The 15,000-nt window shown below is 48.0% G+C and overlaps 1 protein-coding gene across 1 annotated transcript in view; it reads right to left on the bottom strand.

Annotated features, from left to right (window-relative positions):
* Positions 1 to 15,000, bottom strand: part of LOC125041513 (cadherin-related tumor suppressor-like) — a 261,559-nt gene that overhangs the window by 8,993 nt on the left and 237,566 nt on the right. Inside the window, 4 exon segments of the mRNA XM_047636528.1 lie at positions 1 to 3,941; positions 4,442 to 4,532; positions 4,789 to 4,951; positions 6,240 to 6,420. The exon segment at positions 1 to 3,941 is cut by the window's left edge and continues 956 nt beyond it. Coding sequence (XP_047492484.1) covers positions 1 to 3,941; positions 4,442 to 4,532; positions 4,789 to 4,951; positions 6,240 to 6,420 — 4,376 coding nt within the window.

Here is a 15,000-nt window from a genome sequence, read left to right as displayed (position 1 = left end):
TGGCTCTTCCGCGGCCAGCTTCCGCGTGACGTCGGCCGGCGAGAGGAAGGAGCCCGATTCGGCGTCGGCCACGGTCAGGGTCAGGTCGGTGTGGGACTCGACATTGAGCATGGAGTAGATCCTGACGGTGCCACCCGAGAACATCGGCACCAGCTTATTGATGAAGGGCTTGTAGTACAGGGTGAGGAAGCGATCCGCGGTGACATTCAGAAGACGTAGAGTCAGGCTGTTGCTAAGCGTGGCGTTGTCAAAGGACTCAAACTCCACGGTTACCTTCGAAGTGACGTCGGGATGGATGCCGTCATTACCTAAAACCCCGAAGGTGTAAGTGCGGTCGTGTGTGACGCGGGCTGCGTGCAGGTTGCATGCATTGGGGATGGAGAAAATTGCTGCATCCTGCGTCAGTATCCTGCAGGAGTACTGCCCGGCTGTGTCGGCGTCGTTGGGGTGAACATCAGCCACTTTGCCTCCAGGGAACACGCCACGGAAAGTCTGTACCTTCACCGTCACGGTCCTCGGGGTGGAAGCCCAGTCGTTCTTGTCAAGGACGATGATGGTAACAGGGTACTCGGATTTCATCTTGGGTTTGCCGCTGTCCTCGACCTCGATGAGGAATTTAAGCTCCTTCGTGGTCTCTCGATCAATGTTGCGCGTTGTCTTAACCTCGCCTGTGGCCTGGTCCACGGTGAAGAACTCAGGGTGTTCACCGCCGACGATGTAATATGTGAATGGGTGGGTGTTGGGAGCCAGATCTGGATCGGTTGCACTTAGAGTCATCACAGAGGTCATGGCAGGCTCGTGCTCAGACACGTAACCTACGATGTCTGGAGGATCAAACTGAGGTCCATTATCGTTCACATCATCTAGAATGACACGCACAAGGGTCGTGCCGGTCTGAGGAGGCGTGCCATTGTCAATGGCCCCGACCGTCAGGTTATAGACCTGAATAGTTTCTCGGTCCAGCTGCGCTGTAGTCTCAATCACGCCGCTCTGAGGATCCACTTTGAACACCTGGCCCAGGTTGCCTCCGATGATGGAGTAAGTGAACTGATTGTTTTTCGGGCGGACGTCGGAATCCACAGCCGTGACATTGACGACTAGCGTACCGACAAGCGCTCCCTCAGAGAGCCTGGTTTCATACAGCGGCTGAGAGAACACTGGGGGATCGTTACCATCCTGAATGGCAATGATAATCTGCGCTTCGTCAGTGTCGTTGCCGCGGATGCTGCCGGCGTTCTTCGCCATGACAGTCAGAACCACTCTGTTCTGACTCTCACGGTCGAGGCTGCGGGCCACCGTGATGACGCCGGTGGTCGGCTGGATGAGGAACCCGCGGTCGTTGCTCGCGCCCACCAGGAGGTAGTATACGAGACCATCCTCGCCCTTGTCCTCGTCTGTGGCCTGGATGGCGCCGACAGACGTTCCAATTCTTGCTGATTCTGAGACGGTGAACTGGAAGACCGGCTGGATGAAGCGCGGGAAGAATTCGTTTCGGCCGGTGACGTGGATCACCACCTCGGCCGAGCCCCACTGAGACTTGTCGGGGTTGTTGGCAGCCCTTACATCCAGCACGTAGCTACTCTTCTCCTCGTAGTCGAACACTCTCCGTGACGTGATCACTCCCGTCTCGGGGTCTACTGCGAAGAACTCCTTGCCGTCGCCGCCCACCAGCGTGTACTCAATGACAGCATTGCGGGCGGAGTCGATGTCGGTAGCGTTGAGCTTGAACACAGTAGTCCCAGCTGCAGCGTTTTCGGCGATGTAAGCATCGTACTGCTTTTCGCTGAACCTTGGCGGGTTGTCATTGATGTCCGTAAGTATGACAGTGAGCACAGCTGTGGACTGGAGGGGCTCGAACGCGAGGTCGTGAGCTGTGATATTGAGCCGATACTCTTGCACGGCGTCGTAATCCAGTGGGTGCGTGATAGTCACATCCCCGCTGCTCTCGTCGATCGCAAACTTGCCAGCCTCATTGCCGCTCGTGATGGAGTAGCGCACGAGGCCGTTGGGGCCCTTGTCGCTGTCCGTCGCCGTCAGCGTGCCTATGGTTGATCCGAGGGGCTCGTTCTCGGGGACAATCACCTGGTAACTGACGGCTGTGAACTCTGGCGTGTGCTTGTTCTCTCCTGTCACCACCAGTGTCACCAGAACGTCGTCCTTCTTCGGAGGAACGCCGCGGTCCAAAGCTCGGATGAGCAACATGAACTGGGCGTCGACGCGGTCCTGGAGGCTCCTGGCCACCGTGATCCAGCCCGTGTTCGGCTCCAGCATGAAGTAGTCGGTGCCGTTACCGCCCACCTTCTGATACTCGATCTCGGCGTTGATGCCGAAGTCGCGGTTATCGACGGCCATGATCTGGATGATGGACATGCCGACGGTGGAGCTTTCGGGGACGGGCGTGAAGTAGTGGTCTTGGGTGAACTTGGGAGGGTTGTTGTTGGCGTCCACCACGTTGATGACGACGGAGCTCTCCGACGACATGGGCGGCTTCCCGTTGTCGGTGGCAACTACTACCAGTTGATACTGGTTCTCCGGCGACGGTCCCTTCAGAGTGTGCTTGTACTGGAGCGCTTGCTTCGACAGTATTTCGCCGCTAGAGGGATCCACGCTGAAGAAATCCGACGGGAATTTTAGCGAATATGATATAACGCTGTTCGGCCCTTGCTTGTCCCGATCTGTTGCTGTGACTTGCCCGACGAACGCCACGCTGCGCTGCAACTCTGGGAAGTTGAATACATAATGGCTCTCATCGAACTCTGGGGCGTTGTCGTTCTCATCCTGCACGGTGATGGTGAGGGGCGTCTCGGCGCGCCACGAGCCGTCCACAGCAGATACCTTCAGGAGGTACTCATCATTGAGTTCGCGGTCAATGGCGCTGGCTACGGTCACATTCCCGCTCACCGGATCGATGTAGAATTTTCCTCCGGGGTTCTCCGTGAAGCTGTAGGTCGCGTTGGCGTTCTGGCCGATGTCGCGGTCGCTGGAGGTTACCTGGATGACGAACGTTCCGACTTCGGCGTTCTCCGTGACGTTGACGCTGAACAGCCTCGTGAACCTCGGAGGGTTGTCGTTCTTGTCCTGCACCGTAACCACCACCATGGCCGTGCCCGTCTGCGCCGGCGTGCCCTTGTCCACCGCCTCCACTGTCAGCGTGTACACCTCCACTTCCTCGCGGTCCAGCTGGATCTTGGTGTAGATCTGGCCCGTCTCCGCGTCGAGCGTGAAGGCCTCCGCCGCGGGCGAGTCCTGTCTCAGCTGGTAGATGACGTTGGCGTTGGTGCCGGAGTCGCGGTCCGTGGCGCTGACGGTGGCCACCAGCTGCGGCGGGTACTGTGCCTCCTGGATGCTGGCATTGTACACCGCCTGCGAGAACACAGGAGCGTTGTCGTTGAAATCGGTCACGTTGACGACCAGGTGCGTGACGGAGGTGAGAGGCGGGTCGTCGGCGTCCTTCGCCGCGACCCACACCTCGTACCTCGGCGCCGTCTCGTAATCCAATCCGAACTGCGAGATTCGCAATTCTCCCGTCTTCTTGTCCACCGTGAAGGCCTGGCCGACGTTCCCGCCAGCGATGCTGAAAGTGACAGCGCCGGTGGGCCCGGCCTTCGGTGACGTGGCGGTCAGGGTCGTGACGAGGTCTCCCCGCGCGGCCTCGCTGAAGCTGAAGGTCTTCTCGAGCGGCTGGAACTCGGGGAACATGTTGTTGGGCTGCAGCTGCACCACCAGCCGGGCCGTGGCGGACAGCGGCGTCTCGCCCGAGTCCGTCGCCAGGACCTCGAGCTCGTAGGTCGTGTCTCCCACGAGCCCCGTCGAGGCCTTGATCACGCCCGTCTCCTGGTTCATGTAGAACTTGTCAGCGTCGTTGCCCGACAGGTAGTACGTGACCCGCCCATTGACGCCTTCGTCAGGGTCCCTCGCCTCGCCTCCGAACACGAAGTCGCCTGCAACAAATAAATGAAACGCGGTTAGCTCCAGTAACTAATTTCCTATCGATGTTAGTGTCATTTTCACCCGAGTTGCCCAATTATACAAACGATCCATTAAAGTAAATTGATAAATATGGGACCTCACCCTCCTCTTGCAACACATGCAGTTGATATGAACTGATCACATCGATAGATACGGATGAAATAACACTACTGCCGTGATAACACTATACATTCAGATGATTAGTAAATAGGGTAAACAGCAGACTTGGAAACATGCACACCCCTTATCATAAATACAGATGAAATACAGCCATTAACGTGAGAAAATAAAAATGAAAATCATCCAAAAATAAAATAAAGAGTACACTCGGGAGCACGGCATAAGTCGGCAGAAAGAAGTTACACAAATGGAATAGAATACAGAAGAGTTGCATTACAAGAGCGCAGACTGAAAGCGGGAGAGCGAGGCCCACCTCAGGCGAGACACAGAGGGGGGGGGGGGGGGTACTGACCTGGGGCGGTGGGGTCGGGGACGTGGATGAGGTACTGCTCCTGCGAGAAGGCCGGCGCGTTGTCGTTCTCGTCTGTCACTGTCACTGTCACCTGCGAATAACATACATATAAGCGTTATCAACAAGACACATCAAAGTAAATCTATTTCGATGATACAGATAATTAGATTTCATTATTGTTCAACATTTAGTTTCATTCCATAGCACTATCAGCTGAGATAAGCGCCTTCTCTTGACCATGCAAATCTCCCACTTTGGAGATTCGGTTCCCAGCGGCCAATTACCCGCGCCCGTGCCTTCGTTCGGCCGCGATGTCAAAACACGTCGTAAAAGGCTCGAACTCTCACCTGTGTGGTGGCGGAGCGCGGCTCGGTGAGCGAGGAGTCGTGGGCCTGGAGGATCAGGGAATACTGTGCCACTCGCTCGCGGTCCAGGTGGGCCACCGTGCGGATAATGCCGGTCCACTCCTCGACCATGAACACGCCGGAAGCGCCCTCGAGCAGCGAGTACCTGTAGAAGCGACAGAACGAGCGGGTTAGCGAGCATTATAGGGCAGCGTTCCGTCGACAACAGGGATGAGTTGTATTTACAGAACGTGTAATGTGTACCCATCTCTCTCAGACGGATTCTTCTCCTGTAGGCATGGCATTAAGTCAAGTAGTACAATATAAGGAACAATAGAGCGTCACATCCTCCTTCATAAAGAACCGAATGTAATGGAAATAATTATAATAATGATAGTAATAAGACCACATTCTTGCCAGGGTCTGTTGGGGATCACAGAGACAAGTGAAAGACAATTATATCTTACTCAGGACTCGAGGGTCGGGGCAGAGGGAAGAGAGGAAAGACCAGGACAGAAGGGAAACACAAAAGGGGAAAAAAGTGATGTAAGACGTGGGGAAAAAGTGGAATATAGAGAATTCCGAGAAGGGCAGAGAAAAAGGGGAGGGGGGGAGAGAAGAAAGCAGACAAGAGGAAACGGAATTAATGAGAGAGCGTGAGAGGGAAGGAGGTTCGTGGAGAGGGAGGGAAGGAGGGAGGGAGGAAGGGAGGGAGAGAGGGATGTAACTGCGAGCAAATGATGCGTTTTTAACAAGCGGAAATGAGAGTATCATGTTAATTTTGATACTCGACTCACTGTAATTGCCCGTAAGCAATCCTTCACTGTCAAAAAATCCAACGATCCCCATCAATCATGCATCGTATTTGCATATAATACCAGAAGTACGCCAGATATAATGTTAGAGCAAGAATGGGGGTTTTAGGCAGAGACAATGTAATGTCTATTGAAGCCAAATGTTTAGATCAGAATACCAGAAAAGCCGTGAAACGGAGAAAGGGAAAAACAATAAGATAATGAGAGGTTTGATGAAAGCGAAAGGATAATGTGATGTGGATATAAAGGACGGGGAGAAAAGAACATGATTTAAAGAAGATAAATCTAGAGAGAGAATGACAGAGAAGAGGAAAATAAGAGGTAGAGGAATACGGGGAACACAGAAAAAATAACAAAATATATTAAGATTAGAGGCAAATAAAAATAAAAGTAAGAGACATGGGCAGAAATTAAAGAGAGAAAGAATGGGTGACAGGGAGATATAGCGCTAGATATATAGATAGATAGAGAGATACAAAGACAGAGACAAAAAGAAAATGAGAAAGATGGAGAAGCTAAAAATAAAAATGAAAATAACATAAAGAAAAGAGATGAAAACAAGACACACATACACAAACAAAAATAAAAATAATAATGGAAAATGAGCAAGATGAACCCGATCTCACGTTGACCTCTGACCTGATCTTAGCATTGTCTCCGGCGTCGCTGTCGGTGGCGGTGACGGCGATGACCTGCGTGTCGAGATCCACGGTTTCGCTGACGGAGGCCTCGTACTCGTCCTTCGGGAACATCGGGGCGTGGTCGTTCTCATCCTGCACGAGGACCGAGATCGTTCCTGTTCCCGTCAGGCGCGGGGTTCCTGTGGGGGGAGAGGGAGAGGGAGAGGGAGAGGGAGGTTAGCTGTCGTGTCGAGGAAACCTTCATGTCTTTTTAATTTTCTCTACGTTGTTATTAACATTTATGTATGATTATTGGTTATAATTGTATGAGGGTCAGTGAGGAAATACGATTCATTAAGAAAATAATTATTCTGGATGGAAGAAAGAAGTATATTTCTAAGAATGCCCAAGCTTATTTCGCTTGCATAAAAAAAAAAAAAAAAAAAAAAATCTTTAATAAATCAAATACATGAAAGATTGTCAAGATAATGTCAACACTACAGCCACTTAATCGAGCGCTGTTATTCCCCAAGAGAACACTGCAACGTTGAAAAGTGAAGTCGAGTCGGATTCTGGCACAATGAGAAGTTGCGAGCCAAACTTGAGCGCAATTGACGACGATTGCAAGTCAGGTCTTTAAGGCAGGGGTCAGCGGAGGTCAGGGTGTCAACGCAGCAGCAGGCGGCGGTCGTGTTATAGATAAGAGGTAATAAATATGAACGGAAGGCATTGGGTCGAGGTTGCAGCAGCCGGTCGTGAGTTTTGTGTAGAAAGTTGTAGTTTATAGGACACGCCTTCTTTGCCCCTTCATGTAGCGATAGTTGACCAAAAGATACTCTCGGCGGGAAAGAGTGATCTCCAGTGAAAGTCGGACGATTAAACACTTCCTGAAAATGGCGCAACGAAAGGAAAACGACCAAAATAAAGCGAGAATTCCGGCCGCCAAATGACTCTTGTATTTGACCCACATGTTGAGATTGTCGTCGCGGAAAAAAAAAGGAAAAAAAGTAATGGAATTTCATCTATCCAGTTAACCAACCGCCTTGTTGACTCGCTCTCCACGCTCTCCGTGTTTACCCAATGCCGCTGGTTAACAAATCAACTTTCACGAGCAAATTACATGAAGCTGTTCTCTTTGTGTGCATAACATGTTGGGAGGGAAATTAACGTACATGTACAGAATCACTGTCAGATCAAATGTCAAGTAAAAGTTGCGGCTTTCATGCATTTGCATGATGAGGAATTGAAGAAGTTTAAGGAGAAGGACTTACATGAATGGATATGTGTATGACATGAAGGGAATCGTTTCCTCAATTGAGAGTAAAAACATAGATTTTTTTTCTTAACTAATTTACCCCCCCCCCCCCCCTCCCGATAATACGATGTAAAAGAGAAAGGAGGGTGGAACTCTTTCGCGTACACACGCACCCACACACAAACACAATTACAGTGGTTAGAACACATGAACACCCACCCACCCACAGACACTTCCTTCCCCTACACACACGCGCCCACAGACCCCCTCTCATTACCCACCCACACGCCCACACCGACGTCCCTTTCCTCCCACCCACCCACCCGCCCTCACATACCCTCCCTCCAACCCAGCAACTCGCTCGCCCACACTCCCACCCGCCCACACGCCCACACTGACCAGCCCGCTTCTGCAGCATCAGCCTCGAGCGGGCGGAGGGCGAGTGCGTTCATCCCGCCACCGGAAGCCGCAGATGAGGGAAGAAAACCGCGAAATTTGCAAGAGTGGAGAAAGTGTAGCGTGCGACTGTCGTGCGGCCATTTATTGCAACGGCAGCCGAGTGTGCGATTCACTCTCGATGTTGCTCTCGCCCCTGTTGCATTTTGCTGTGGTTGACGTGGTTGCTGTTGCATTTTGCTGTGGTTGACATGGTTGTTGTTGCATTTTGCTGCGGTTGTTGTTGAATTCTGTTGTGATTATGGTTGTTGCTGTCCTTGTTAAAAATTGCTGTTGTTGCTTTTCTTTGCTGATGTTATTGCAGTTTGCTGTGGTTGTTGTTCTACTTTGCTGTGGTTGCCGCTTTTTCTTAGTTGTTGTTGTTGTCATTGCTATGGTTGGTAATGCATGTTCCTGATTTGGGAAAAGTCTAACGTGAAAGTTTGCACTAATCCTCCTCAGAACACTTAACATCACTTGCCATAAAAAAAAACAAAAAAACAGGAGCGGTGAAACTCAACAATGAACACGTACAAAACAAAAAAATATATATGAAAATAAAAATTCAAAATAATATTTATAATAGCACTCTCTCCCAACAATAAAAAAACCTCGATAATAACAATAATGCTAATGATAATAATGCCATAACAAGCCCCTTTGCACGAGCTACCGTTTCGCTACCATCGTCTATCGGAGAAAAAAAAGACACACAAAAAAGAAAGAAAGAAAGAAAAAGAAGAAAGAGCGACGGCATTACACCTGGGAGATCATCAACCCCGTTATTAGGAAAAAAAAAAAAAAAAAAAAAAACACGCACTGGATCCCTATACAAGCTTAGGGCGGGGGAGGGAGAGGGGGGAGAGGGGAGAGGAGGAAGGAGGAGAAGAGAGGAAAATAGGGGAGGGGAGGGGAGAATAGAGAGGAAAATAGGGGAGGGGAGGGGAGAATAGAGAGAAGGGGAGGGGAGAGGAGAATAGAAGGGAGAGAAGGAGAGGAGGGGAGGACAGGGGAGGGGAGAAATAGGGAAAGAATGGGTAACGATAGTTGGATAGATAGATTGGTAGATAGATGGGTGGGAAAAGAGAGGTGGATAGATTCGTTCCTACAGAGCATTAAAATCTCCAAGGTGAGCTCCGAACAACATGAGAAGAAGAAGAAGCAGAACAAAAGAACAAAAAAAAACAAAAAAAAATGACAATGAACATGAACAAAAACAATAAAAACAACATAAACCAACAACTCAAGAAAACAGAATAAAAAGACGAAGAAGAAAAAGAGAGAAAAAAAGAAAAGAGAATAAAAAAAATAAAAAAAAATATTGCTTACCATCCCCTTTCATCATCTTCTACTGAAACCCTTAATATAATATTCCATAGGATGACACAGACCCCTCAATCACGGGCCGAGAGCCACTGACTGGTGCGTAACAGGGGGAGGGGGAGAAGCGGGGATAACGTAAAGAAAGGGGGGAAGAAGGGAAATGAAGGAGAGGAGTGAAAGATGGAAGTGAAGAATGGGAAATAAAAGTGAAAGATGGAAATGAAGAATGGGAGATAGAAGTGAAAGATGAGGAATGGGAGAGATATATGGAAGAGAGATGGGAGCGAAAGAGAGAGACGAAGGATGGAAACGAAGTATGGAAGAGAAATGAAAGAGAAATGGAAGCGATAGAAGGAGAGGAATGATGGAAATGAATTATGGAAGAGAGATGGAAGCCAAAGATAGAAGCGAGAGATGAAAACGAAAGAGTGGAAGGATGAAGGATAGAAAGGAGATGGAAGGGAGAGATAGAAATGAAAGAATGGGAAGATGTATGATGGAAATGAAGGATGGAAGAGAATGGAAGAATGGACAGGTGAATAATGAAATGAAAGACTGGCGGGGAAGGATATGAGATAAAAAGATATAAAGGAGAAATAAAAGAAAGACGGAAAGGAGAGATGGAAGAAAGACGGAAAGGATAGATGGAAGAAAGACGGAAAGGAGAGATGGAAGAAAGATGTAAACAGAAGACGTTAGATGATAAAAAAAAAAATCTATCAAGCGACAGAGCGAATTCAAACTTCACCTTTACTAATGACTAATTAGTTATAATTAGTTATTAGTTCTCTAAATATGATGAAGAATGAAGAAGGTGTATGAGACGGAATAACTAGAGAAAGGAGAGAGGAAATACACAGAAATGAAAAATGAAAGACGATTTACTTTTTTTTTTTTTTAACTAAACAGGAAAGATAAATCAAAGGAAGGATGAAAGGGATTCATAGAAAACGGAAGAAAAAAAAAGAAACAGAATAAGGGATACTTTGGCATTTCCCTCAAAGCGAATCTTCTTTGTTGACGCGCCACTCCTTCATCATCACATCCCGATGCTCAGGACAGCTTCGAAAAGATCACATATTTCTCCCTTCCCCCCTCTTCCTCCCTCTCTCATTTCCTCTTTCTTTTTTTTCTTGGTCTGTGGTCCCTTCACAAAAAAAGGAGAGAGAAAAAAAGAAGAAAAAAAGAAGGAAAGAGAGAGAGAGAGAAAAAAAAAAGAAATCCTCGTCTGTCATCAAATCATTTCCCAGTTACAAAAGACGAATTGGTTATTTGATTAATCGGTGGCATCAAAGGCTTTTTACGTCTTGTTTCGTTTCCCTTCGTTATCGTGTCAGCTCTTTGCAGCCGTCCACTTTCTGGCGGATTCTTCGGGCGGCCGATTTGCACAGCTGCGCGGGCCATTTTTTTTTTTGGGGGGGGGGGGGGGGGGGGTATTCTGGGTTCTCGTTTTCTTTCACTTTTTTTATCTTTTTTTTTTTTTTTTTCATTGGTTCTCTTACTTTCTTGTTTTTGTTCTTGCTAATTTTCGTGCTCTTTCTCTCCAGCATTGTCTCTCATTTTCGTTACTCATGTTTATTTTCATTCTTCCTCCCTTCTTTCCTTACTGCATTTCTCTTCTTTCTTTCCCTCCCCCTCTCCCTCTCATTCCCTCTCTTCCTCCCTCCCTCCCTCCTCCCCCCCCTCCCTCCCTCCTCCCCTCCTTCTTTGTATACACGCCCTTTCTTAACCGATTCCACAATGTTGCAAAACGCTTCGACTAAGCACATGCAACCTGCAATGGCAACGTAGAACGGCGGCAGATCACAAGCAACATGCACAGACTCTCTCACGCGCCCTATCCCTTGCTTCTCCCTCCCAAGGTCGGCCCGTGATCACTTCAAGAAACCACAAGCATGTCAGAGCCTCTTGGCGGCTGGAGGTGACAGACGTGTGTGTTTATGCGTGTGTGTGCGAATTACTGCACGACAGCGCGCGTTAATGTGTGTGTATGCGTGTGCGTGTGTGTGTGTGCGTGTGTGTCTGTGCGGGATGCCCGAGAGGATGAGGGGAAAGGCGGATTGGTAGGTAGGTAGACAGGTAGATAGATAGAAGGATATTGGATGGATGAATGGATAGATAAAGACAGATAGATAGAGGGATACCGACTAAGTGAGAGAGAGATACAGAGAGAGAGAGAGAGAGAGAGAGAGAGAGAGAGAGAGAGAGAGAGAGAGAGAGAGAGAGAGAGAGAGAGAGAGAGAGAGAGAAAAGAGAGAGAAGAGAGAGAAGAGAGAAGAGAGAGAAGAGAGAAGAGAAGAGAGAGAGCGAAGAGAAAAGAGAGAGAGAAGAGAAAAGAGAGAGAGAGAAGATAAAGAGACAGAGACAAGACAGACAGAAAAAGAAACGAAGTCAAAGAGATAAAAAAAAAAAAAAAAATAACCTCAAATTCTCTTGCACTCACGTAATCACACGCACAGCCATCCGCACTCATAGTTTTATCCCACTCCGAATTAATTTAAAGTCTGTACCAATCGCCCATAAGTCTTGCTCGTGGAGAGGGCGTTTGACCCTGTCTCCTCGACCATCCAGTTTCTCATCTTCTCTCGTTTATTAAAAGTTTTTACAGATTCTCATGGGACGCGTGATACGGAAAATGCCCGATCGTGTGGAGGTTGAAAATACTTATCTATTGAAAGTATGAAATATGAAAGAACGCTCATAATGTTGAGAGAAGAGAAGAGAAAAGGTTGAGGAGAGGAGAGGAGAGGAGAGGAGAGGAGAGGAGAGGAGAGGAGAGGAGAAGAGAGGAAAGGAGAAGAGAGGAGAGGGTGAGGAGAGGAGAGAAGAGGAGAAGAGTAGATAGGAGAGGATTGGAAAGGAAAGGAGAGGAGAGGAGAGGAGAGGAGAGGAGAGAAAGAAGATAAAAGAAAAGCGAAAATAAAAAAAGAAAGAGAAGATAAGTGAAGAGAATAACAAGAAGAAGAAAAGAACAGAAAAGGCAAGAGGAAAAAGTGACTGAAATGGCCGAGAGAGAGTCAGCGCGAAACCTTTGAGCCAAGTCCGCCCAGAGGAATAAGCTGAACCAAGAAAGCCAAAGAAAACACAGCGTAATGCCGTAACGAGAGACCCCTGGCGACGGCCTGACGAACTGTGATCAGATTCCTATTAAGGCAATAAAAACCAGCAGCTTAATGGCTTGGCAAGGAGCATCCTGTAATTGTGAAACATTAAGCCTACCGATAATGGCAAAAGGTGATTCGTTGATCGCTTGATAATCATCGACACTTCATAATTCCAGAGCCATTATTTGCCACATCGGCGGTAATGATATCAAGGATAGCAGCTCCTGTGCTGGCCGGGCGTCTGGCGCGGCCGAGGGAGCTCCGCAGGAATGCCAGGATTGCACGTCGACTTGCCTGGCCGCCCGCCACAGCGCCTCCGCCTCGCGAGGGCGCCCCGGCTGCGTGCTCTTCGTTAGCACTCTTAATCATCATTATTACTGATGTTCATTACTGTTGCTAATATTCGGCATTATTAATATTTATCAAGTCAACTTATAGTAATAATATTTTTAAATATTCATCACTAAAACTAACAACCATCACTATTGCTATCATTTCTCACTGTTCCTAACATCCTTCACTAATCCTAATACTGAGCACTATTCCTGGTATTCATCTCTGTTACTAATATTCATCACGACCATTCTTATGCATCATTATGTTACGATTCAATCAACTGATCATTTTATCTCGACTCTTACTTATCAATTCATTTCGCTGAGTAACCGTTTTCTCGCAATGTCGTAACACACTTTCAGTTTAATCAGGAAAAGAATGCCATCCTTGTACTCCCCCCCCCCTTCCCCTCCCCTCCCACGATTACGAAACTTTGGAAATTAATCAAAAGGTAATTCAGATTCAAAAAGTTCCATTCAAACTCGGTTAATCTTTCATCAAAGGGAATCATCTTCATAATCATGATTATTGAGAAGAGAATAATCCCTATAGAGAATTGAGTAATGTGATGGAGAGAGAGAGAGAGAGAGAGAGAGAGAGAGAGAGAGAGAGAGAGAGAGAGAGAGAGAGAGAGAGAGAGAGAGAGAGAGAGAGAGAGCGAGACCAAACAACCAAATCCAACAAACAGAGCATCACCGAATGAGAGAGAAGGGGCTTAACTTCAAACTATGCCGTCTTGGATCCCTTGTTATTCCCCAATAGGCAAGCGAACCGAATCCACGACATATTTCTCTATTCAGCGACATTTCTCAGCGGAACGACCAGGCATGTCAACCGCAGGTGCCACGGCTGCTGACTTGCTCTTAGGAAATTATGTATTTAAAAGGCGTTAAAGAAAATATCTTGCTCTTTGATGTGCACTAGTGGTTGTGTAGGAAAGAGGATGGGAGAGGGAGGAAGGGAGATAGGTAGATAGATAGATAGACAGATAAATGGATAGAAAGATAGATAGACTGATAGATAGAAAAGAGAGAGGGATAGGGATAGACTGCTTGATGGAGAGAGAGAGAGAGAGAGAGAGAGAGAGAGAGAGAGAGAGAGAGAGAGAGAGAGAGAGAGAGAGAGAGAGAGAGAGAGAGAGGGAGAGAGAGAGAGAGAGAGAAAGAGAGAGAGAGATGAATGGAGAGAATGTGTGCAAGAAAGAATAGAGTGTTTGTTTTGCCTTTGATTATAATTACGGACGAGGAAGGGCAGGGAATGGATACGTTCCAAGAACAAGCTGTTTGTGTGTGTGTTAGCATGCGTGCATGTTTATGTAAGAGTTAACACGGGAGTGTAATAGTAGATGTTGCAATCTGATATGTAAACACACACACACACACACACACACACACACACACACACACTATATATATATATATATATATATATATATATATATATATATATACACACAAACCCACAAACACAAACACACAGACACCACCACCAAGGGCGCCGCTGCCTCAAAAACTGTTAGAGTATCAAGCAATAACGAGTAATTACTGTATTGTTGAGAGAGCGCTTAACATTTGTCACTCCCGTATAATTAACGCAGACAGCCGGACCCACGCTATTATGCTATCATTAAGGCTACAAACAGGAGCAGTAGCAATTAATGTAATATCCAAAAGGCGGTAGAGAGAGGCACCGGGTTGGAGCCGGCGGAGCCTCGGGACAAAGAGGGAGGCGGAGGGGTGATGGGGAAGGGTAGAGGGGGGTAGGGGAGGGGGGATTAAGGGTTGAGGGGGGATGGAGGGAGGGGTGAGGGGGGAGAGGTGAAGGGGTGATGGGGGAAGGGGTGATGGGGTGGGGATGATGAGGGAAGGGTGGGGGTAATGGAGAATGGGGGTGGGAGCGTTGTGGAGATCTGGAAGAAGGAGGAAGATGATGGGGAAGAATATTAATGGGATGGACAAAGGGGATGGGAAGGGAGAGCAATTTTGGTGTTTTTTTTTTTTTAATTTTTTTATCCAAACATTTGACCCACTCCCCTTTCCTCTCCTTTTCCTCTTGGTTCCTCCATTCTTCCCTTCCCCTTTTTCAAAACGATTTCCCTCTCTTGAAATTCACGAAGATTTTACCCGCCCCCCCCCTCTACCCACGTCTCCCTCCGGCTCCCAACGACAAACACAGCCATCTGACGCCGTTCTCTGTCTCCCTGTCTCCTTTCTTTTCTCTCTCTCTTCCTCCCTCTTTCCGTCTCTTTCCCTTCCTCCACCTATCTTCCCCTCCCATTCCTTTTGCTCTTCCTCCCTCCTTCCCTCCTATTCTTCTATGTTCCCCTC

Source organism: Penaeus chinensis, chromosome 30 (assembly GCF_019202785.1).
Source record: "Penaeus chinensis breed Huanghai No. 1 chromosome 30, ASM1920278v2, whole genome shotgun sequence".
NCBI classification, from domain to species: domain Eukaryota; kingdom Metazoa; phylum Arthropoda; class Malacostraca; order Decapoda; family Penaeidae; genus Penaeus; species Penaeus chinensis.
Note: the sequence above shows the minus strand (reverse complement) of the source record. Positions and strands in the feature narration are given on the sequence as shown.